At 44.3% G+C, this 26083-nt stretch overlaps 1 protein-coding gene across 1 annotated transcript in view; it reads left to right on the top strand.

Moving 5' to 3' along the window:
- The window catches only part of bop1 (BOP1 ribosomal biogenesis factor), a 161214-nt gene that overhangs the window by 93408 nt on the left and 41723 nt on the right, over positions 1-26083 (top strand). Inside the window, exon 4 of the mRNA XM_080214009.1 lies at positions 25838-25992. Within this exon, the coding sequence (XP_080070135.1) occupies positions 25838-25992 (155 nt within the window). The remainder of the gene's footprint in view (positions 1-25837; positions 25993-26083) is intronic.

Genomic DNA, 26083 nt, shown 5'->3' with positions numbered 1-26083 from the left:
TGCCTATCCGGATTATCGCTTGAATTTAAATTCCAACAACTGCCTTGGTGGGATTTGAACTCATACCCAGAGTGTTAACCTGGGCCTCTGGTCCAGTGACTTTTTCTTTTAAAACAAAAGCTCTTTTCCTCTATTCTAATTGTTTGTTTCTGACTATGACTCCTTGCCATGATGCCTGCATTCAAATCCCTCGGCCTCCAAAGATGTGTGGATTGACCATGCTAAACTGCCCCTTGGTGTCGGGGGGGTTAGCAGGGTTAATACAGGGATAGGGCCTGGATGGAATTGTCATCAGTGCAGACTTGATGGGCTGAATGGCTTCCTCCTTAGGGGTCCCTCGATAGGGATTCTATGATCTGCAATTTTCTACAGAATTTTATTTGCAAAACCATGTTGCTGATCCTTGACCTGGTTCAGTGGTCAACTGTCTCCCAGACTGAGTGGAAAAAGACCACTGGCTGTGAGTCCTATAGGTTGATTCAGAGTTAGATGTACAGGCAGTTGGCCAGGATACCCACAGAGAATGACAATGCGGTGACCTCTGCTTGGAGTTGCATTTGTTTGAACTTCAAATGAAAATTGATTGGGGTTCGTTGTGGTTAGCCCATGACCATATAGGCTGCTGGCATTTTCAATTCTGCCTTGCAAGTTAGAAGTGTAACAGCCTAATGAGGGCACCAAGATTAGTCCTGGTGTATGAGACAAAGTGGGTAATGGTTAAGGGGAGACGCAGAGGAAATATTGTTCGCTATATGTCAGGTTCTAAAGTGAGCTGGTTTGTTCTCACTCCGATAATCAAGTTACCTGGTGGTGGTGGGCGATTGGATCCAGGGTAATTGGGGATCCTGAGAGAGATGGTCGGGGGAGTAAGGAAATCGGTAATAGGGCTGCTTTTGCGTTGAAATCGCAAAACAATGGAGACTTGACATCTGGGAAAGTAATTGGAATATATGAAACGGTAAGCACATTCGGAATAATATCCACAGTGGGAGCTGGACAGTATGAAGCTGTCTCTTTTTAACATTTTGACATCAGAACAGCTTGATACTATTCAGTGGCTGTCTGTCGCTTCTTCAAAAAAAACTTTAAAAAAAAAAATTCTTCTAATCTCTGCACTTTCTTTTAAGTGACCTCTCTGGAAAGCCCCGTAAGCTGAGCTGACCTGAGATACTGTGTTTGAAAGACCAGGTTCCGGTGGTGTATTGCAGACTGTATTCAGCACCTGTTCCTCTCTGATTCACCAGAGTTCCCCTTGGGGACTGTATGTTTAAAGAGGCCCAGGAGGCTGAGATGTAGACTTTCTTCCTCTAAAGCTCAGTTACATTTGATCTCCTGATTTATGTCTTCCTTGTCCGTCTTTATCTCCACTCCCAAATCTCTTGTTTATCCCTCTTCAAGTTTAATTGTTGCAACAGCGTTCACGGGAATTTTAGCAACTAGTTTAACAATGCTGTCACTAATCTGTAATTGTGGGTGCACATGTCCATTTAAACTGTGCAAAATTCCCAGCAACACAAATTATAGTGTGCCCTTAACCTCTCCGCTGAAAATAATCTGGGCTGCTCAGTTGGGGTGACTTTGGCCAGCCTGAAGCTGGGGCAGTGCTTTTGATTCTTGAGCCAGAATGTCGTGAGTCAATCCCTTGTTTGAGTAGCAGCGATAACACTTCAAACCAACTTGTCTGACGGAATCTTACCTGCATGCCAGCCCAAGGCTCATCAGATCACGCCCGAGGCCGATGGGGAATGCTGCTTTGCGAGCCTCGCCTGCCCTGATGTCAGGGCCATTGTTTGAGAGGTGTTTTGGGCTGCCTTAGCTTGCACTGCCTGCCTTTGTCCACAGCAAACACACTGATGCCATGATTGAGCTGCACCATACTTGCCTCTGCTTGGAAAGTGTGTCAAGTTGCATTGCTGCCCTTTAGAGCCGAGTAGCCCTGACAATTGTGCAAATGAAGCTATTTTCTTGATTTGATTGTTATAAGAGGAATCCTCCAGGCTATATCGCAGATTTCTGTTTGTCACTAAGAATTTGACTGCCACTGTTATCTGTTGCAGGGACAGTGTCAAGCATGGAGCAAATCATAGAATCCTACAGTGCAGAAGGAGGCCATTTGGCCCAATCATTCTGCACCGATCACAATCCCACCCAGGCCTTATCCCTGTATTCCCATGCATTTACCCCAGCTAGACCCCTGACACTAAGGGGCAGTTTAGCATGACCAATCCATCTAAACTGCATGTCTTTCAGACAGTGGGAGGAAACCAGAGTAGCCAGAGGAAACCCACGCAGACAGGAGCACATGCAAACTCTGCACAGACAGTGACCTAAGCTTGGAATTGAACATGGGTCCCTGGCGCTGTGAGGCAGCAGCACTAACCATTGTGCCGTAAGGGGTAATGTGAATTAGCTGAAAATGTTTGCGAGCCAATGCTGCCCATGTACCAAATGCCGGAATTATTGAAAAGGAACTCTGTACAAAAAGAGAAACTGGTTGAGAAGTATTTGGTATATTGCTAGGTTTCTGCACTTTTGGAATAGGAGAACCCTAATTTCTCCTCCACAATACATAAGGGTATTATGTAGGAGGCTAGGCACCCTGAAAGCTCACCGCTCACTATTGAGTTTCCCACTTTACTGACCAGTCTGAACAGCCAATGTTTTGTCTATTTTGCCTATGCTGCCATGTATTTGCTAATTAAATGGACTCCTCATCAATCTTTATGTTCTCTCAGTTTTCTTAATCTATCTTACAGCTATTCTGGGTTTTAGCTTTTTAAAACAATTTAATATTTTATATATCACACAAAATCCCTCCCTTCCTGCACTCCACTGCTTCAGATCTTTAAAAAAAAATATACTTTATTCATAAAATCTCAAAGTGCAATCCGAATTATTTTGAATTGGACATTCCGGAAAGTGCAGTAATGTTTAACTTTTCTCCAAAGAGCATGTTGCACTCTGAGGTGCCTCAATACAATCACAATCCATGTGGTATTTGCCGGATCCATTTAGTGTCAAGCATTCCTCCCGCGAGGTCCCATGCACTGAAGCTTCAGCTTATCAAATTGCTACTTGGGCGGTGCAGTGGTTAGTACTGCTGTCTCACAGCATCAGAGATCCTGGTTTGAATTCCTGGCTTGGGTCACTTTCTTTGTGAAGTTTGCACATTCTCCCCGTGTCTGCGTGGGTTTCCTCCCACTGCTCCGGTTTCCTCCCACACTACAAAGATATGTCGATTAGGTGGATTGACCATGCTGAATTGCCCCTTTTAGTGTCAGGGGGATTAGCAGGGTAAATGCATGGGATCATGAAGATAGGGCTTGGCTGGGATTGTGGTCAGTGCAGTCTCAATGGGCCAGATGGCCTCCTGCGCTGTAGGGATTATATGGGATCAATCCTCTTCAACATATCCAATCCAATGCCTGTATGTCCTTTTATTAAATAGACTACTGACATAACCTTGTACATGAGTATACCATAGTTCCCAGTATATATTACCAGTTTGAAAGTGTAGTGTTATATTCTAGTCGCTTGCAAGTCTATCTGTGATAGTTTAGTGCCTTTCATGTAGCCAATGATATTGGTTGCTCAGGTTGATTATCCCTTTTAAAATATTAACATTTGAGGCTTCAAAATAAGGGATGCAATAATTCCTTCACCATCTGCAACACTCAATAACCTTCCTTTACAGCCCTCTCTAGCACTTGGGGAGGGATGCTGAGTCTCATGTCTTCAACTTGCCGAATACCTCTGGGACACTGATTGAAGAACCCTCTCCGTTACAGGACAGTCTGATGCTGCTAAATCACTTGTGGGAAGTTAACGTCACAGAAAGACACCATTCAGTTCATTATATCTGTACTTTACTTTTGCTAGCACAGTCAGAGATTAGTGCTGCTGCTTTCCCACAATGCTATAAATTAATCTTTGAAAAATCTACTTTGCTTCGACCACTGTGGCAAAGTGGATAAAGATGTTTGTTTTAACCTCTGTGCTCTTCTTAGTGACCATTTTATATTGATAGCCATTGTCATCAACTGACTAAACTGAGGGGAAATTTTCCCTCTATTCACTGTCAAATCCTTTCATAAAATGCATAAACTATTTTATCATATTTTTCTAACTTCCCCTCAAATTACACTTTCACAAATAGGATTCAGGAAGAATGTGCTGGTGTTAGTTTAAAATCTTCAGCTATACTCAACTTAGGGGCCCTCTTGGCACCTTTTTAAAATCCCTTTACCTTTCATATTTCTCCTCATTCTTTCCCCTGTAGGCTCTCTTTCCTCCTTTGCTTTTTTTCTATTCTAGTTGCCCTGCCCTTCCATTTTGATGATGTCTTCAATGGCAATTTTTGCCCTCCACTTTTCAACATTATTTATTCAGCAATGTAAAAGCGATCTGTTTTTCTGTCGCGTAATGCCTTTCAAAAGTGCTTCTCAATTACCATCACTCAGTGCACTCCTCCCTCTCTTTCCCTTTTTAAAATCCAGTATTTCTGAGCTACTATTGCCGGCATTGATTCACTAGATTGTCTTGAGTTAAGTCCGTTTACTTGGTTGCAGCTGTAGAGAATAAGCACCTGAACTTCTGCTCAGCAGTTGTTGGAAGTGGAAAAGCTTTGCCTTTTTGCAAACTTTCCTCAGCTACTGAAACTCCCTTCTGTTTTTTGTGCTATGCCTTTTGAGTATGTGTGTTTGAGGCTGTCTTGCACGCGGCCTGTAGTAATCACAAGCGCAGATGTTAAGTGAAGTTAAACCAATATTATTTCTTTAGTGCTTAGCACAGAGAAAACTGTGGCTAATCATGGGGCCTTCTGGTGATGATTGTGCTTTTCCTCTTTGCTCATGTAAATTTAAACCCTGAGTATTCGGGGAGACTCCATTGTGGACAAATGTGGTAGTGGGAGAGTGATGGGGAAATGAAATGCGAAGTGGGTTTGTGAGGGTTAGGAAGTGGTTGTGGTTGAAGTTTTTTCCCCTATTTCTAATGGTTGTATAATCGTATGGCTTGGCAGTGCTCAGTGTGTCAGTGTCATGGAAAAGAGTTTCGGACAACCCCTTCATCTTCCAATGACTTGATGTATGTGTATGTTTACATTGTGGCTTTGCTACAAACACACAAGTGATCTTTTATAGACAAGGGACTCTTGTCATGAATTCGGACACTGACATTTGCAAGCGGTTATAATTGACTGTAGGAATTTTTGAATAACTACTAGATATTCCTGCGTTTAGGTCACTTTATATTAGACCGTTTCTGAATTGTGTCCCCAAGGTTGGTCCATCAGGGAATCCAGAATTTTCCCCAGCAGTTGTTACTGCAGTTGTGAAGAGATGTCTGTTAGAAAATATTTCAGAATGCAAGAACCTGTATTGTGTCACTGCTGTTTTCCTTCACCTCCAGAGTAAAACTTCATTCCTCCGAGAGGGGAATATTATACTGCTCTGTAGATTAACTGCAAAGTTATTGAATCGTTTGTTGATTTTGTTGTAAATATTGCAACGGTGAAAGGTTCTGCTAGTTTATAGATGTTCTGCCCCTATACAGCTGACAGTGTGGTCTATTCCCATGCCCAATTTCTTACTGTGCGCTGTCTGGGGTGATATAACGTTTCTGTTATCCTCTGCTGTTTGTTGTTTATGGTATTGGATTTGTGCGTGGCTGCTTGGCAGAACTTTCATCCTCTTTCCACAGCTCACTCCATCTCGGTGTTAAAACCATTCTGGAAAGTTGCCACTGTTTTGCTAGCAATGCAAGATGACATAAAGGCTGAGGCGATCGCTGTGGGTGTTACTGGCATGCTGGCTTTGTTTCTTTGCCATGGCACTTTATCTACTCTATTATTTCCAGGATTTGCCTCTCCTCTCTGACTCTGTCTCCCTGGCAGCTCGTCACCCAGTCAGATCATTTACAAGTGACATTTAGTGATTGATGGAAGCAGCAGTAAACCCTGGTGACACAAGATTTTGGAGGTGTTACTTTATTTTATACAATTGCTAATTCACCTTGGACCAATCACCTGGTAGTAGTTTTAAAATGTTAATGCACAGTAGGGTAGTGTTTGTTTTTTCCAAGTTCATTTATTTCAATGCCACTGTTTTGAACCCCTCAAATTCAGTACAAATACTGAATACCTTGCTTGGAGGTTGCAGGTTGATGTTGTGTGAAGCAGAGTAATAATATAGTGCCCAGAGATCAGGAACATTTCCTCTGTACCTGTCCTGGGAATGTTTGATGGGGACAGTGTAGAGGGAGCTTTACTCTGTACCTAACCCCGTGCTGTACCTGTCCTGGGAGTGTTTGATGGGGAGAATGAAGTAAAGTTTATTTATTAGTCACAAGTAGGCTTACATTAACACTGCAGTGAAGTTACTGTGAAACTTCCCTAGTTGCCACGCTCTGGCACCTGTTCAGGCACACTGAGGGAGAATTTAGCATGGCCAATTCATCTAACCTGCAGATCTTTGGACTGTAGGAGGAAACCAGAGCACCCGGAGGAAACTCCCACGCACACAGGGTGAACATGCAGACTCCACATAGACAGTGACCCAAGCTAGGGTTTGAACTCGGGCCTATGATGCTGTGAGGCAGCAGTGCTAACCACTGTGCTACTTTCTCTAGCTGTAACATTTCTGATCTGGGAGTGCTTGATTAAGTCAATATTGTACCGTGTATAAAAGCAAATTACTGCAGATACTTGGAATCTGAAACCAAAAGAGAAATGCTGGAAAATCTCAGCAGGCCTGGAGCATCTGTAAGGAGAGAAAAGTGCTGATGTTTCGACTCCAGATGACCCCCTTTATCAAAGCTAAAAGGCCAAGAATGTGGGAGATATTTATGTGGGATTTAATGTATGTTTCAAGGTCTGGAAATATGGAGTTTGAAATAGAGTATTTTTGTTGATTAATACCCCTACCCTTGATGGATTCAAATATTCATCCTAAAAAGATTTAATGTTTAAACAAAAACCCCAAAGTGTTCAGTAGAGTAATGTTTGGGTTGATAGTATTAATCTACGCAAGCTCATATTTTATCAGTAACTATTGAGCCTACTCTGCAATAGATGCTAAACAATAACAATACCCATTGCAGCTCCCTGGGAACTCATTGCTTGACCTGAGGTGGCTTGAACATCATGCCAGCAGGAGCCTCAATGGAAAGTTAGATATCTGACTCTTTTCTCAGCGCTTCCATATCAACAATTTTCCTATGTTGGAAATGTGCTTTTGGGCCTATTGGGGGAGGAGGTAGGGAGGGAAAGGGGAGTAAAGAAATAACCACTAGCTGGAATTTCCCATCTAGGTTTCACACCTTCCTGGCTAGGGAATATATTGCAATATCAAAATCCTGGAATTCCTCCCTGACAGGACTGGGGGTGTACCTACACCACGTGGACTGCAGTGATTTAAGAAGGCAGCTCACCACCACCTTCTTGAGGGTCAATTGGGGATGAGCAATACATGCTGGTCTAGCCAGTAACTCATCCCATGAATGAATGGAATAGAGATCAAAACATTAAATGTTTCCAAGGAGGAATTAGATATAGCACTTGGGATGAAGAGGACCAAAGGATGTGGGGAAACAGGGGGGATCAGACTATAGTGTTGGATGTTCAGCCATGATGATGATGGCAGAGCAGGTTCATAAAGGGGAGTGACCATCTCCTCCTATTTTCTATGTTACTATCAGCGGTTTCATTTTCTGTGTCACACCAGTTGGCTATGCCATGCAGGCAAGGACCATACCAGCTGGTTGGGTATGTGCCCCACTCCTGTTTAAGTTGAAGAAGTGGCAAGACAGCGAGAGGAAAAGATTAATACTGCTAAATTAATATTAAATCTCTCTTCTAGGCAATGCCACTCGCTCCTCTAACCCCCACAGTGTGTGATTTATTTTGTGATTTGCACTATGATTTATTTGTCCAATTTCCCAAAGCACTGAATTTGTGTGGTTCAAACATTTTAAAAGTAGTGGAGCTTCCTCCCTTTCCACTTCCCCTGCAAAACCTCAGCAGCAGTGTGTCAGTGGGAGTCCCCAGCCCCATCCCTTATCATTGCTGCCAGCTTACTGGCTGACTTGTCAGCACCAGGTCAGCTTACTGCTGTCGATTTTAACCTGTTCAAACCAACACCTTTTCACAGGAGAAACCGCTCGCTGACCAGATGAGTCATTTCATCCTCCTGCTCACCTGTGCTTCAGTGTAATTCATCCCGACGCCTGTGTAAACGTGTAACTAACGTTGGCCTCGCTCACTATACTGTCAGCTTTTAGAAGATGGTTTCTGAATCACTGCCTTCCTAGAGTGTAGGTGGTCTACACTGGGTGACTGAAGCTTCTCTGTCCATTCCTTCTAAGACTGCACTAAACGTGCAAAGTTGGCCACTGTTGGGGAGGGGAGAGGGAATGTATATATTAGTGGGGGTGGGTACAAGAGCCCACTCAGATATTGGGGTCAATTGTCCTACCTGATTCGCAGAACTCGTTGTTTAAAGGTGGTCTCTCTAATCATTAATGCAAAGGAGTAAAAGTTGAAAGCATCCAAAGTAGTTTGAATTTTGACTGCCCTCTGGTTCTTGCTGGCCTGTCCGTCTCTATTTCTTCCTGCTCCATGTTTGAGCTTTGGAAACATGATGAAAATGAGCACCTTGAGTCAGTGCAGACCTGGTTCCAGATTCTGGTAGAATTTGATCGTGTTTTGATCTGAGTGAGTTACCTGTGTTTAGCACTTAATTAAACAGCAAAATGACTGGTTTACCATCACAGGTGTTGATGGTAAACGTGCTTTAATTCCCTCATTAACCTCAAATATTGTGATTCTACAAACAAAGGACAGCTGCATTAGTAACTGGAGAATAGTTTAATGAAAGGGTATGAGTTGGATCAGTGTTGGAACTGATCACCTGGGAACTGGAGAGCTTGTTCACAGTAAATGTATTGCCAGAGAAGTGGCCTATTTCTGTATATCCTTAGAAATTGCAAAGATGAGGGGTTTGACTGGATCCTGAGGGGCGAGGAAGGTGCTGAGGTCTGATGGATTTGTAAACCAGGACAAGGGTATTAAAAGTAGTACTAGAAAAGTTGCTGAAACCCGCAGGTCCTAATGGCTGCTTCCTAGAGTGCTGAGGGAAGTCAAGAGAGAAACAGTAGAGGCTGTACTCTCAATCTTTCATAAGTGTTTGAACATGGAAATATCACAGAGGAGTGCATGAGTCGCAAAAACCCAGCTTGCAGGTGCAGCAGGTGGTCAGGAAGGCGAATGGGATGCTGGCCTTCATAGCAAGGGGGATTGAATATAAAAGTAGGGAGGTCTTGCTGCAGCTGTATAGGGCATTGGTGAGGCCGCAGCTGGAGTACTGTGTGCAGTTTTGGGCGCCGCACCTGCGCAAGGATATTTTGGCCCTGGAGGGAGTGCAGAGGAGGTTTAGTAGGCTGATACCGGAGTTGAGGGGATTGAGCTATGAGGAGAGGCTGAATAAACTAGGCTTGTACTCGTTAGAGTTTAGAAGAATGAGGGGAGATCTCATTGAGACGTACAAGATGATGAATGGGATGGATAGGATAGGATAGAGGTGGAGAGACTCTTCCCGCTCAAAAAAGACAGTAGGACTAGCGGGCACAGCCTCAAGATAAAGGGGAGGCGGTTTAGAACGGAGTTGAGGAGGAACTTCTTCACTCAAAGGGTGGTGAATCTCTGGAATTCTCTGCCCGTTGAAGTGGTGGAGGCTGCCTCGTTAAATATTTTTAAGAAGCGGGTTGATGGGTTCTTGATAAGAGAGGGGATTAAGGGTTATGGGGAGAGGGCGGGAAAGTGGAACTGAGCCACAACAGATCAGCCATGATCTTGTTGAGTGGCGGGGCGGGCTCGAGGGGCTAGATGGCCTACTCCTGCTCCTATTACTTATGTTCTTATGTTCTTATGAGTGGACAGACCCCAGTATAACCTGGGCTAACATTAATTGTCATTGAGGCACAGGTTCATTTAGGGGAGTCAACATGGATTTATTATATTTAGCACAGCTGTCTGTGACTCTGCTTTCTGTATCTAGTCCCAAAGCTCAGAAACATCATAACTCGGGTTGGCCATTCAGCCCATCAAGTCGACTCTGCCATTTAACTAAATAATGGTTGTTCAACTACCTGAACGTTACTTTTCCGCACCATCTCCACATCCCGAAATGTTGTCAGTATTAGAAATGTGTTGCTTTCTCTCTCAAAAGTGAGAATTATATTTTAGACTCAACGGTCAGGGGAAACATCTGCATCGACCTATCATGAGCTGTAAGAATTTTGTAAGTTTCAGTGGAGTCATCTTCATTCTTCAAAACTTGAGGGAACACAGCCAATCTCCAATCTCTTCCCAAAAGGTGATCCTGCCATCCCAGGAATTAGTCTGGTGAGCATTCCCTCTATGGCAAGTGATTCCTTTCTTATTTAAGGAGACTAAAATGGTACACAGTACTGCAGGTGAGCTCAGCAAGACTCTATACAACTGCAGCGAGACATTGTTACTCGGCACTTGAGGCGCTGCAGTAGTTAGCACTGCTGCTTCACAGTGCCAGAGACCTGGGTTCAATTCCTGGCTTGGGTAACTGTCTGTGCGGAGTTTGCAAGTTCTCCCTGTGTCTATGTGGGTTTCCTCCGGGTGCTCGGGTTTCCTCCGGGTGCTCCAGTTTCCTCCCACAATCTGAAAGACGTGCTGGTTAGGTGCATTGACGTGAACAGGCGCCGGACTGTGGCAACTAGGGGAATTTCACAGTAACTTCATTGCATGTTAATGTAAGCCTTATTTGTGACTAATAAATAAACTTCACTTTGCTTTTACTCCTGTTCTCAAATCCTCTTGTGAAGAAGGCCAACATACCATTTCCCTCCCTAAATCCCTCTGTTCTATCAACTCTCTGTTCCTTAAGATGCTCCTTAAAGTCTACCTCTTTGACCAAGCTTTTGGTCACCTGATTCTCCTGTCCCCTTTTGGTGGCACCAACTTTTGTGTGATTAACTTCTGGGCAATGCTTGAGGTTGTTCTACAATGGGAAAGATGCTATATAAATGCAAAATGTTATGTAAGTTATGACCTTCAGCTGGTTGGTGATGGAGAGCAATGCCAATGGCATCGGTTCAGTTCCCGTACCAGCTGAGATTATTCATGAAGGCCCGTCTTCTCAACCTTGCCCTTCACCTGAGGTGTGGTGATCTTCAGATTAAATCACTAACAGTCAGCAATTCCTCTCAAAGAGCTGAGAATCCTCTGGTCATCTGGGGCTATAGTGATTTTACATAATCCAGGCTGGCATCCTCTCTGCTGTAACGCTCTGAAAAATTATTTTCATTTTGACACAGTGTCTGGTGAGCTGTCAAAGACATGTCAAAACCCGGAGCTATGAATGTACTGGGCTTTGCCGTGCCCAGGTGACTGGCCGTCTAGACCGCCTGTCTGCTGAATAGAAGGAAGAAACCTGAACGTTTTGTTGATTTTCAGTTCCAGGAGGCTAGTGTTTGAGGGAAATATCTGCTTTGCGTGTGATTTATATTTCAGCCCCACTCTGCTACTAATTTATTGCAGATATTCATTCCAGCTGCCTTCAATATCGACCACAGATCGTACACAACAGCCTCACTCACACTTACCGCTCTCCTCCACAGTTTCATTGAAGTGTTGAAGGTTTTGGATAATGAGAGTCGGGGTAGAAGGTGGTCTGCAGCATTGTTTATGGCGTAGCTATAGATTCAATGTCTGAGTACAGAAAATAGTGTATTGTTTTACAACAGAATCAGGCTCTTATTATTACATTGCATCTTTTTATCACTGATGTGTTTTTGCCCTTTTCTCCCTGAGACTTGAAGCGTGTAACATAGATGACATACCAATGATTACCCTAACAGGAGATTCTGGTAATGTCACTGGACAATTAATCCATAGGTGAAAGCAAAATACTGTGGATACTGGAAATCTGAAATAAAAACACAAAATGTTGGCTGAACTCAGCAGATCTGGCAGTATCTGTAGAGAGAGAAACAGAGTTCATGTTTCAAGTCCATATGCCCCTACATAGCCCACCAGCTACAGTAGGGTCATATGAACTCGAAACATGAGCTCGGTTTCTTTCTCCACAGATGCTGCCAGACCTGCTGAGTTTATCCAGCATTTCCTGTTATTATTAATACAGAGGCCCAGGCTCCTGCTCTGGGGACACAAGTTCAAATCCCATCATGGCAACTGGTGGAAGGTAATCTCACTTAATATATCTGGAATATAAAGCTAGCAATGGTAACAAAATCATTGTAAAAACCCATCTGGTTCACTAATGTCCTTCAGGGAAATCCGGTCTGGCCCACTTGTGACTCCAAGCCACAAAACATTAACTGCCCTCTAAATGCCCCAGCAAGCCACTTAGTTCAAGGACAATTAGGGATGGGCAATATATGCTGCCTTGATGGCAATGCCCACATCCTGTGAAAGAATTAGTGTGTCGTTATAGGTGATGAGTGCTGTTAAACTATTTGACTGCAGAAGGCATGACTCATGCCTAATCTTATCTAATGAAGACACTTAGAGCATCAGTTCCGATTCCAGACCCACCACTATGCTTCACCTCGGAGCTTACAGGCGAGCAGGAGGGAAATGTCTAAGTAGTGTTAAGTAAAGCACTTGGCTGGATAAGACGGAAAGACAGAATGCTATAAATTGTTGGATTATGAATGGTTCAGTTAAACAGAGAGTGAGCTTAGTGCTCGTATGCATACATCCTTATAAGATGGTATGGTAAATTGACAATTGCTTTCAAGATGCAGGCGGTTACTTGGGTTTATATACAATGGAGAGGGAAGGAGTGCACTATCTGACTCTAGGTCTACTTCTCCACAAATTATATTTAAATGAAGCACAGATATTCTGTACTAATCTCAGAATGATCACTCACTGTCCAGGTTGCTTCAATAAATAACAAAATTATTACTTTATTATCTTGTCAAGTAGAAAGGCAAAATTTATTAACATACAGTATAAAATGTGAAAGTATAATAGTTACTAAACTAAGTGTGCACATGCACAAAACATAATTAGAAGGTTGAAAGGTGGTTCAAGGGAAAAGGATAGTTGGTTGAGTGCTGGAAATGGAATCCAGGTTATACAAGCGGTCTCTCAGCGCTGGTGTGTGAAACGATCAATGACTCTTGCACTACTACTCTGTCAGACTCTGAGGAAAACTCAATCGACTTCAGAATGTAGAGCGACTTCAGAACAACTTCCATTCACTTTCTGCTTGGGAATGAATCTGGATCTTCCGGAGCTCTTGCCTTTTTATCCAGAGAGTTGCAGAAAACATAAATACAGATATCAAAAGATTCTACAAGTATGTAAAGTCATAGAGGTTTACAGCATGGAAACAGGCCCTTCGGCCCAACTTGTCCATGTCACCCTTTTTTTAAAACCCCTAAGTTAATACCAATTGCCTGCCAATATCCCTCTATACTCATTGTACCCATGTAACTATCTAAATGCTTTTTAAAAGATAAAATTGTACCTGCCTCTACTTCTACCTTTGGCAGCTTGTTCCAGACACTCATCACTCTTTGTGAAAAAATTACCCCTCTTTTGTATCTCTCCCCTCATATAAAGAGGGAGAGAATAGTTAAAATAAATGTTGGCCTTTTAGTCTGGCATTTGCTTTTTAACTTTTCCCAAGGCTGAGGGATTATGATGAGTGAACAGCAATGTTTCCTCGTGTTCATGGCAGACATACACGTCTACATGTCTAAGAGATAATAGCAAGCCCAGGGCTTCCTTTTCCATTGGAGAGTATCTTTCTGGAATTTCAGTTTTTTGGAAAAGTATCCCATTGACCTTTCAATGCCTGGTTTCCCATCTTTTAATAGGACTGTACTCTACCCCCCCAGGTTGCTTAACAGCAGTTGATACTTCGAAGTGCTTAGTGAAATTTGGAGTTGCCAACACTGGTCCATTGATCAAAATTGCTTTTGGTCTTTCTAAGGATGCTTGACCGCGCTGTCTTGCTTTTCTTTTGTGGAAAGTTTGTTAGCAGAGTGCCCAAAGCATTGAAATTTGGCACACATTTGCAGTAAAACCCACACGTTCCCCTAAAACCTTATGATCTCTTGCTTAGTTTTGGGGCAGGGATCTCCTCCGATGCCTATACGTTAGTTGTTTTTGGCAGCACTTATTCTGGCCCTACTATATACCCATGCTATGTTACCCATGCTTCAGCAAATCCACTTTTGGCCAGATTTATTACCAAATCCACTGACTGTAGTTTTCTAAACTGTTTTAATTGGCCTGCCAAGTTTCACTACATATCAGTACATCATCAAGATAAACCACACTGTTAGGAACACTGTGTTCTGGGGTTTAGAGATCCTTGTCGACATGAGAGCGAAGTGTTGGAAGAAGCGTACACAAGCTGAAGCGTGAAAAGCGAGGCAGAGGTCCAGGTGAACGACTACTGAAGATGCAGTACTGACCAGGCTTTGTTAAATCTTACATGGCAAATAGACCCTGAAGCTTCTGTTTAGTCATCGTTTTCTAAGACCAATAATTCAGAGGCACCTTGGATGCCGGTCATGAGAAGACTGTGTACATTGATCTGTTGTGCCTTTATGTACAGTAGCTGCAAATAAAAATGGGAAAGGTTAAAAAGAAAGGAATGCTGGCTTCCACTTGGTTTATCGCTTTCTGAAAAGTTGCTGTGGTGTTTTTTAACCTGAATAGCGTCACTTGGCGTTGGAAAAGACCATCTAGTGTGACAAAGGCTGATATTTCTTTAGTTCGTGGTGTTAAAGGAACTATCCTTCCGCAAATCGATTTTGGTAAGAAACATGGCACTGCCAACTCAGGTCAGCGAGCAATGGGGCAGCAATCTGCTTTGGTTACTGCATTGACTTCCCAGTAGCCTGTACTGAGCCTGGTTGAACCAGGTGTTTAGATGCTAACATGACTGGGGATCTCTGGCTACTCTGAGAACAGTTTGGGTTATTTTCAAACAGGTATTGGATCTCTGCTTTCGTCTGAGTCTGTTTCTGTGGATGCAAGTGGTAAGGATGCAGTATTAAGGGAGAGAATTCTCCTAGGCCTTAAGTTTGTACACTCCTGGTTTGACCATACTGATTCCTTTTAAATGCTGTGAGATGCCTGGTTAGGTGGCCATGTTGTTGTAGATTGCAGAGAACTCCAGAGGTTAGGGCTTAGGCTGAAGATGCAGTCACCAACTTAATTTGATTTACCATTGTCACATGTATTAGTATACAGTGAAGAATATTGTTCCTTGTGCGCTATACAGACAAAGCATACCATTCATAGAGAAGGAAAGGAGAGAGTGCAGAATGTAGTGTTACAATCATAGCTGGAGTGTAGAGAAAGATCAACTTAATATGAGGTGGGACCCTTGAAAAGTCTTATGGCAGCAGGGAAGAAGCTGTTCTTGAGTTGGTTGTATGTGATCTCAAACTTTTGTATCTCTTTCCCAATGGAAGAAGGTGGCAGAGATAATGACTGGGGTGCATGAGGTCCTTTAATTATGCTGGTTGCTTTTCCGAGATAGCAGGAAGTGTAGACAGAGTCAATGGATGGGAAACTGGTTTGAGTGATAGACTGGGCTTCATTCACGATCTTTTGTAGTTTCTTGCAGTCCTGGGCAGAGCAGGAGCCATACCAAGCTGTGATGCAGCCAGACAAAATGCTTTCTATATTAAAATTGGGGTCAGAATTAGAGGAGTGCGTATATCTGAGGGTTGTGGGGCTGGAAGAGATTAGAGAGGCAGGGAGGACGAGACAATGGAGGGCTAGGAAAACCAAAGTGAAAATTTGGAAATTGAGGTGTTACACACCCAGGAACTAATGTCATTGGGCAAGCAGGGGTGATGAATAGCTGATGGGAGTTAGTACATGGGAACCGGAGCTGTGGATGTTTATAAAGTTTATGGAGGGCAAGACTGGCCACAAGTCTAGCCTGGAGGTAAGAGGCATGGGTAAGGGTTCCAGCACAAATGAGCTCAAATAGGTGAAGTCAGGTGATCTTATGGAGGGACAAGTAGGAAGTTTTTATAATGGTATGGCTATTTGGTCAGAAGGTTATCTCTGTGTGTCAGATATTTCACTGTCTGGTTCAGCCTGAGACAGTTGCCAGAGAGATGGATGGAGTTGGCAGCAAGGGAAATGAAGTTTGTGGAATGGACTGAAGATTATATTTCATTGGAGGAGATTTCTGCTTATTCAGTGATCCAGGAAGCGATTGCATATTGGAAACAGTATTTTGCTCTCCTGTTTGGTCATTTGACAAGTATTTGGGTAAAGCTCCTGGGGTAGAGGTACACATCCCTGGAGTGCAGAAACTGTGAAAGAAAAGACGATGCTTCTGATAGTTTGAAGAATAGTTGGCTGAGATAATTACCTCACAAAGAATTATGAATCATTCTTGACTTTAGCATGGCATTCCTTTCAACAAGTCTCCTCGGCACTTTCTCAAAATCAAATTCTGGTTCACTTCAGCTTGAATTATTTTTCCTGTTCTATTTCAAACAGTGAATGCAGATGGAAAACTGGCTGACATGTGAGTTAATGCAGTGGGAGCTAGCTTAACGTCAGTCGAGATTAATGGTGGCCACTGGCATAGGAGCAATACAGTACAATTCAGATGCAGCACGGTGAGGTGACCTGCTGCAAGGGTCCACTTCTGTGACCTCGCAATGCTGCTTGAAGCTGCACGTTTGAGATGAAACCTGACCCCCCCCCCCCCCCCCCCACCCCGGTGAGATCTCTGTAAATAGAAATAGCACTGATGTAGCACTTGAGTCCTGTTTTTCACACAGTGGGAAGGTTTGCTGCAATTAGCAGTATTATGCTGCTCAAGGTGATGAACTCTGGCCTGGAGGAAGTGCAACACTTGCACTTTCAAGCTTGGGTCAAGCTTGCCTGAGCCAGATGTGAAGTGCCTCTGGTTAGCCCTAGGTCTCCAGCTCACATTGCAGCAGCAGCCGGTGTGGAATGTTGTTCCATTTCCTACACTCACATTGGTGCTTTTACTCATTCATTCATGGGACATGTGCATCGCTGGCTGGTCAGGATTTATTGCCCATCCATTGTTGCCTTTAGAGGGCAGTTGAGAGTCAGCTAATTGCTGTGGGTCTGGAGTCACATATAGGACAGCAGATTTCCTTCCCTAAAGGACATTAGTGAACCAGATAGGTTTTTCTGACAATCGACAATGGTTTCATGCTCATCGGTAGATTCTTAATTCCAGATATTTTTTATTGAATTCAAATTCCACCATCTGCTGTGATGGGATTCGAACCCAGATCCCCAGAACATTAACTGAGTTTCTGGATTATAGTCTCATATTGCACTATATGCGTTATTGACTGCTGTCCCTGTCCTGCAACCTTTAATGACTTGTGCATTTTTTTACTGACTGGTCTCCAATTGCCACCTATTTGAGGCAACCATCATTGCCCCTTAACATTTAACAACATCACCATCACTGAATTCCCTATACTCGGCCATCATTTCCCCTGAATTGGCAGGACAGTTTTGTGCCATTCCCCATCAGCAGGCAAGATTGACACTATCCAAACCCATTTCACATTGCTGCACGTCTGTGGGTCAAAGTGGCACACTGATGCAGACACTGCAGGCCAAATATCCTCCTCCTGTGCTTTAACCACCCTGTGTTACTGTGTACGTTGGAGGAGAAAGACCCATGTTGAATCCTGAGCCAGCCTATGCCACATCAGCCAGTGTAAAAGACTATAAGGAATGTTTAGAAGAAAAATGCCTGACTATTTGATTAAGTTCTGGCACTTGTTTCTTCATTGTTCTTTGGAAAAGTAATAGAAGGTCATTAACTAAACTTAACATTGGAAAAAGTTTTCCTGATCCACTGTGAAATATTTTACATCCCCACAAGCACAGTGTGCTGACATTTTTATTTTAAAGAAATGATTAATATGGAGGAATGAAATGTATGTGTGTATTCTGTTCCCACTATCTGAATGTCACAGGATTGTTACAGTGCAGAAGGAAGCCATTCAGCTCACCATGTCTGCACCAGCTCTCTGAATCCTCTTGACTAGATGGAACTTGCCCCCACCACATTTCCAGGCAGCGCATTCCAGACCCAAAACACTCACTGTTTTTTCTCATGTCACATTACTTCTTTTGCAGATCACTTTTTTTGAATCTGTTCCCTTTTGTTCTGGATCTTTCTATGAGCAGAAACAGATTCTCTCTCTCTGTACTCTGACCAACCCTTTTTGATTTTGAACATCTCTATCAAATTTCCTTTTAGCCTTCTGTCAAAGGAGAACAGCCTCAACCTCTCCAGTCTATCTTCACACTTTAAATTTCCCATGCTTACGAGCATTCATGTAAACCTTTTCTGTGCTCTCTCCAGTGGGTTCACATCCTTCCTATAGTATGGCACCCAGAACTGTACACAATATTCCAGCTGAGGCCTAACTAGTGTTTTACACAGGTTCAGCATACCCACCTTACTCTTGTGCTCTATATGCCTGTTAACACAACCCACACTATATGCTTTATTGACTGCTTTCCACCTGTACTGCCACCTTTAATGACTTATGCATCTTTTTACTGACTGGTCTCCAATTGCACATGTATTTGAGGCAATCATCATTGCCCCTTAATGAATTCAGTGATGGTGATGTTGCTAAATGTTATCATCATTAGGGGTGGCACAGTGGCACTGTGGTTAGCACTGCTGCCTCTCAGTGCCAGGGACCTGGGTTCAATTCTAGCTTCAGGTTACTGTCCGTATGAAGTTTGCGCATTCTCCCTGTGGCTGCGTGGATTTCCTCTGGGCGTTCCGGTTTCCTCCCACAGTCCAAAGATGCGCGGGTTAGATTGATGTCAGGGGGATTGACAGGGTAAATACATAGGGATGGGGCCTGGGTGGGATTGTGGTTGGTGCAGACTTAATGGGCTGAATGGTCTCCTTCTGTAATGTAAGGATTCTACGTTCATCACCATCCTGGGGTTACCACTGACCAAGTGCTGAGTGGCTTGGAGGGAACATGCCAGTGGGGGGTAGGTTCTGCTGCCCCTGCCTTTCGAGGTAGTTGTGGGTTTGGAAGGTGCTGCTGAATGGGCCTTGGTGCGTTGCTGCACCGCTTCATGTATGCAGCCCACATGCTGTCAACTGGGCTCCTCAGGTGGGCCGGGTAAATGAAGTACAGAGAAGGTTCACCGGGCTGATACCAGAGATGACGGAGTTAGCTTATGAGGAGAGATTGAGTGGATTGGGCCTGTACTGGTTGGAGTTTAGAAGGCTGAGGAGGGATCTTATAGAGACATATAAGATAATGAAGGGGCTAGATAGGGTAGAGGTAGAGAGATTCTTCCCACTTAGAAAGGAAACCAGGATTAGGCGACACAGCCTCAAAATAAGGTGGGGGGGCAGTTTACAACAGAGTTGAGGAGGAACTTCTTCTCTGAGGGTGGTGAATCTCTGGAATTCTCTGCCCATTGAAGTGATGGAGGCTACCTCGCTGAATATATTTAAGTCACGGGTAGATAGATTTCTGATAGATAAGGGAGTTAAAGGTTATGGGGAGCAGGCGGGTAAGTGGAACTGAGCCACTTTAGATCAGCCATGATCTTATTGAATAGCGGGACAGGCTCGAAGGGCTAGATGGCCTACTCCTACTCCTATTTCTTATGTTCTTCTGTTCATAAGCTGGAGGATGAGTTTCAGATAAAAGGGGAGGTCGGTGGGATCAGACCCTTATTGGAGTCCTGATAACAGGAAAGTGAAGTTCCTCAGTGAGTCAGATTGTGCTGAACAGAGCGTTGTTTCCTTAGCAATTCAGCCACTGCCTGGGCCTGATCGTGCTGTGCTCTCCTCCTCCCCTAACCCTCCCTTGTTTTTTCCCCTTTACATAGAACATTACAGCGCAGAACAGGCCCTTCGGCCCACGATGTTGTGCCGACCAATTAAGAAAGCAATGACCCTCCAACCTAAACCAATCCCTTTCCATCCATAAACCTATCCACGGATCTCTTAAACGCCCCCAAACTAGGCTGTATAGGGCATTGGTGAGGCCGCAGCTGGAGTACTGTGTGCAGTTTTGGGCGCCGCACCTGCGCAAAGATATTTTGGCCTTGGAGGGAGTGCAGAGGAGGTTTACTAGGCTGATACCGGAGTTGAGGGGGTTGAGCTATGAGGAGAGGCTGAATAAACGAGGCTTGTACTCGTTAGAGTTTAGAAGAATGAGGGGAGATCTCATTGAGACATATAAGATGATGAATGGGATGGATAGGATAGAGGTGGAGAGACTCTTCCCGCTCAAAAAAGACAGTAGGACTAGGGGGCACAGCCTCAAGATAAAGGGGGGCGGTTTAAAGCGGAGTTGAGGAGGAACTTCTTCAGTCAAAGGGTGGTGAATCTCTGGAATTCTCTGCCCGTTGAAGTGGTGGAGGCTGCCTCGCTAAATATTTTTAAGACGCGGGTTGATGGGTTTTTGATAAGAGAGGGGATTAAGGGTTATGGGGAGAGGGCCGGAAAGTGGGACTGAGCGACGACAGATCAGCCATGATCTTATTGAATGGCGGGGCAGGCTCGAAGGGCTAGATGGCCTACTCCTACTCCTATTCCTTATGTTCTTATGTAGGCGCATCTACAACTGCAGCAGGCAGGGCATTCCATTCCCCCACCACCCTCTGGGTAAAGAACCTACCTCTGACATCCATCCTATATCTACCACCCCTTAATTAAAGCTATGCCTCCTCGTGCTAGCTTTCTCCATCCGAGGAAAAAGGCTATCACTGTCTACCCTATCTAAACCTCTAATCATCTTATATGTTTCAATAAGGTCCCCTCTTAGCCGCCTTCTTTCTAACGAAAACAACCCCAAATCCCTCAGTCTCTCCTCATAGGACCTTCCCTCCATACCAGGCAACATCCTGGTAAACCTCCTCTGCACCCTCTCCAAAGCCTCCACATCCTTCCTATAATGTGGGGACCAGAACTGCACACAATACTCCAAGTGCGGCCGCACCAGAGTTTTGTACAGTTGCAACATGACGTTGCGGCTCCTAAATTCAATCCCCCTACCAATAAACGCCAAGACACTGTATGCCTTCCTAACTACCTTATCTACTTGATTCCCAACTTTCAGGGATCTATGTACACATACACCTAGATCCCTCTGTTCGTCAACACTATTCAGAGTCCTACCGTTAGCCCTATACTCTGCACATCTGTTATCCCTGCCAAAGTGAATTACCTCACACTTTTCCGCATTAAACTTGTGCTTTGTGGGCACATGCTGCTGTGTGTGTGTGTGCGTCTCATTCGTTCTCTCTGTTTGTCTCTGGTCTATCTCTTTCTCTCCCCCTCCCTCTCTGGTCTATCTCTCTCATTTTTTCTCTCGCTCACCCTCTCTCGCCTCTATGTCTCTCTTTCTCTCTCCGTGTTTCTGATTTGATTTATTATTGTCACATGCATTAGTATACAGTGAAAAGTATTGTTTCTTGTATGCTATACAAAGCATACCATTCATAGAGAAGGAATGGGGAGTGTGCAGAATGTAGTGTTGCAGTCATAGCTAGGGTGTAGGGAAAGAGCAACTTAGTGCGAGTTAGGTCCATCCAAAAGTCTGATGGCAGCAGGAAAGAAGCTGTTCTTGAGTCTGTTGGTATGTGACCTCAGACATTTGTATCTTTTTCCTGACAGAAGAAGGTGGAAGAGAGAATGTCTGGGGAGGGTGGGGTCCTTAATTATGCTGGCTGCTTTGCCAAGGCAGCGGGAAGGGTAGACAGAGTCAATGGCTGGGAGTCTGGTTTGCATGATGGATTGGCCCAAAGCCACAAGGAACCCCTTGTAGTTCCTTGTGGTCTTGGGCAGAGCAGGAGCCATAGTAAGCTGTGATACAACCAGCAAAAATGCTTTCTATGGTGCATATGGAGGAGTTGATGAGAGCTGTCGCGTCTCCCTCTCTGTGAGAATGAGAGTTGCTGGGGTACATTTCATGGCAGCTTTACTGATTAGGCGCTTGGTAATGTTTCTCTGAAGTTTCAGTTCCCTCGCAGGAAATTTCAAATTAGTGAGGGGGGTGATCAGTTACAGTCTATCACAGGTGAACTGTCACACCTGACTTGTCTGAAACCATAGTGTAATTCAACACCTTCCTTCACTCCCCAAACAGCTCAGCTTCATGATGTGATTCTGATTTCTGAGTGCTTTGAATGCAGTAGCTGACATGTTGTCAAGTATTTCTCTCTCTTTGTGACTTTCCCTGGCAGGGTGAGTCAGTGGGCTGACGGCTGCTGCTCTGAAGTGTGTTACCATTTTCTTTTTTTGTCCTCTTGCTGACAATCGAGCAGTGTCTGCCGGGGCTCAGTGAGCAGCCAGTAGGTCACAGGTTCAAGTTCCGCTGCCACAGACTTTGATTTTGATTTGATTTATTATTGTTACGTGTATTAACATACACTGAAAATATTGTTTCTTGTGTGTTATACAGACAAAGCATACCGTTCATAGAGATGAAAATGAGAGAGTGCAGAATGTAATGTTACAGTCATTTGAGGCAATCATCTAAACGCAGGGGCAGCATGGTGGCACAGTGGTTAGCACTGCTGCCTCACAGCACCAGGGACCCAGGTTCCGTTCTAGCCTCAGGTCACTGTCTGTGTGGAGGTTGCAAGTTCTCCTCATGTCTGCGTGGGTTTCCCTCTGGTTCCCTCCCATATTCCAAAGATGTGCAGGTTAGATGGGTTAGCCGTGCTAAATTGACTCTTAGTGTTGGGGGACTAGTTAGGGTAAATGCATGGGGTTACGGGGAAAAAGGGCCTGGGTAGGATTGTGGTTGGTGCAGACTCAGTGGGCCAAATGGCCTCCTTCTGCACAGTCAGGATTCTATGGTGCCTCACTGTTGGAGGAACCCATCTTCAAATGGAAAGAAGTGAAAAAGCAGCAGCTTTCATGATGTTGGGAAGACTCAGTGCAGTTTACAGTTTTGTGAAATGCGATCGGTATTGTAATGCAGGAAGCTTGGCTGCCAATTTGCGCACAGCAAGGTTCCATAGCAGTAAACTCATGCACTGTGGGAGATTGCTGCACTAAGCTGGGACGTGGCTTTGTTTAGTGAGGAACGTAATTTGGAAGCGAGACTGAAAATGGTACTGCAATTATTAACCCGTTTCCATGGAACCAAAAGGGCTACTTGAGACCAGGTTTGAGTGAAAGCCCCGAGCAGAGTGAAACAGGCTGAGCTGTGTCCATGTGCGCACAACCCACACACCTGTCTCTTCCAGAAAAGAGATGTCTTACGACTGTGGCCAATCCATTATCGTCGGTTCACGGATCGCAAACGCAGGATTTGTTGCCTTGTCTTGACTCTGCTCAGAAGATTCCTGGGTGGTAGAGAAAGTGGAGTGGCTGTGGTAATGTGTACAGCGTGTCCCCGATTTGACACAGTGAGAATTCTGTCTCTCCTATTTGGGAGGAGATAAATCCGAGACTTATCCCCCCACCGACTCGCTCTCGCTGCCCCACACGTGCTGCCAGGGTAATGAATCCATGCCCCAGAGCAGGATAAAATTCACAAAGTATTTCCTGTGCATGAGATCATCGGGCTTTTTGGAACTGCGTGACGCTGATTTGAGAAATGACTGGCAAGTGGAGAGGATGAGTTAAACGCGATGGGGTGAAGCTAGCTCTGGAACGTCCCAGGCCTGTAATCTTGTTAACTCTTCCCACACTAGAGGAGGGGCTGTACAAATCAGAATGGGGACTGCTACACTTTCAAAAAGACAAAACAACAAGGTGTTCTCTTCCTCGCCCCCACCTCCTCTTCCCTCAGCAATCACTCGGTAACAAGTACAATTAAAAAAAGTCACCACAGTCACAGGTGACTATAGGCTGCTCTCCTCTTTGAGAGGGAGACCTGACTGGTCATAGAGCCATAGAGGTTTACAGCATGGAAACAGGCCCTTCGGCCCAACTTGTCCATGCCATCTTTTTTTTTAAACCCCCTAAGCTAATCCCAATTGCCCACATTTGGCTCATATCCCTGTATACACATCATACCCACGTAACTATCTAAATGCTTTTGAAAAGGTAAAATTGTACCCGCCTCTACTGCTACCTCTGGCAGCTTGTTCCAGACACTCACCGCCTTCTGTGAAAAAATTACCCCTCTGGACCCTTTTTTGTATCTTGCCTCTCTCACCTTAAACCTATGCCCTCTAGTTTTAAGCTCCCCTACCTTAGGGAAAAGATATTGACTATCTAGCTGATTTGTGCCCCTCATTTATTTTATGGACCTCTATTTGATCACCCCTAAGCCTCCTACACTCCAGGGAAAAAAGTCCCAGTCTATCCAACCTCTCCTTTATAATTCAATCCATCAAGTCCCGGTAGCATCCTAGTAGATCTTTTTTGCACTCTTTCTAGTTTAATAATATCCTTTCTATAATAGCGTGACCAAAATTGCACACAGTATTCCAAGTGTGGCCGTACCAATGTCTTGTACAGCTTCAACAAGACATTCCAACTCCTGTATTCAGTGTTCTGACCAATGAAACCGAGCATGCTGGACGCCTTCTGTCCACCTGTGACTCCATTTTCAAGGAGCTATGAACATGTACCTCCCGCTCTCTTTGTTCTGTAACTCTCCCCAACGTCCCACCATTAACTGAGTAAGTCCTGCCCTGGTTCAATCTACCAAAATGTATCACCTTGCATTTGTCTAAATTAAACTCCATCTGCCATTCAACAGCCCATTGGCCCAATTGATCAAGATCCTGTTGCAATTGGAGATAACTTTCTTCACAGTCTCCACTATGCCACCAATCTTAGTGGGGATTTAACCTGAGGGTCACCACATTTTAGGTGAGGGGCAAGTTGAGAAATTGGAGTCTTCATGAATAACAGGAAATGCTGGAAAGTCTCAGCAAGTCTGACAGCATCTGTGGAGAGAGAACGGAGCCAATGTTTGGAATCTGGGTGATCCTCCGTCAGAGTCAGTGTTATTTTCACCATACAAGTGCCAGGTGATAACCATCTGCTACAAGTGATGGAATACTCTTTGTGTGGACTGGTGCAGCTCCAGTAGCACCCGAGATGCTTGACACCATCTAGGGCAAAGCAGCGAGTTTGGTGGCACCCCATCCACCACCTCAAACATTCACTCTTTTCCAGACTTGGTTGACTGAGTGGAACACCCTTTCAGAGAGTGGGTGCAGACCTGATGGGCCGAACGGTCTCTTTCTGCACCGTTAGGGGCTCTTACGATTCATAGAATCGAAAATGCAGGGGGAGGCCATTCGGCCCATTGAGTCTGCACTGAACACAATCCCACCCAGGCCCTATCCCCATAACCCCAAGCATCTACCCCAGCTAGTCCCCTTGACATTAAATGGCAATTTAGCATGAGCAATCCATCTAACCCACACTTCTTTAGATTGTGGGAGGAAAAAGCTAGCTCAGGTACCATTGGCTGACTGCACAGTATCATTCTATCTTTCCATTAGATATGAAGTTACTGCAAGTTCGGAATCCAGGATTCTGAGCAGTACGTACAATCCATTTTGCAGTTTCTGCTGTAGTCATATGGTGCTCTGAATGTATAGGAAAATATTGCGGATGCTGGAATCTGAAACAAAAACAGGAAATACTTGGAAAATCTCAGCAGGTCTGACAGCATCTGTGGAGAGAGAATGGAGCCAACATTTCAAGTCTGGATGACCCTTTGTCAGAGTTGTTTGACAGACAGCCCTAGTTAAAAACTAAAGGATCAGAGACAGTTCTGTATGTTAATTTGGATGAAATTAAATGTCCTTTTGTTCAACTCTTATTTGCAGGACATCCGGAATACCGTGGGTAATATCCCTATGGAATGGTACCAGGATTATCCACACATTGGCTATGATCTGGATGGGAAGAAAATCTACAAACCAATTCGAAATAAAGATGAGCTGGATGAATTTCTGGATAAAATGGAAAATCCAGATTATTGGTATGGAGCACGAGGGGACTCTGTGGTGTGGTGTTGGGGGAGTGCTTTGTGATTTGAATGTGTCACTGGTCCTGATGTTTTGGTGCATCAC

The sequence above is a fragment of the Carcharhinus amblyrhynchos genome, chromosome 2 (genome assembly GCF_965287045.1).
Source record: "Carcharhinus amblyrhynchos chromosome 2, sCarAmb.v2.hapA, whole genome shotgun sequence".
NCBI lineage: Eukaryota > Metazoa > Chordata > Chondrichthyes > Carcharhiniformes > Carcharhinidae > Carcharhinus > Carcharhinus amblyrhynchos.
This window is presented reverse-complemented; position numbering and strand designations above follow the sequence as displayed.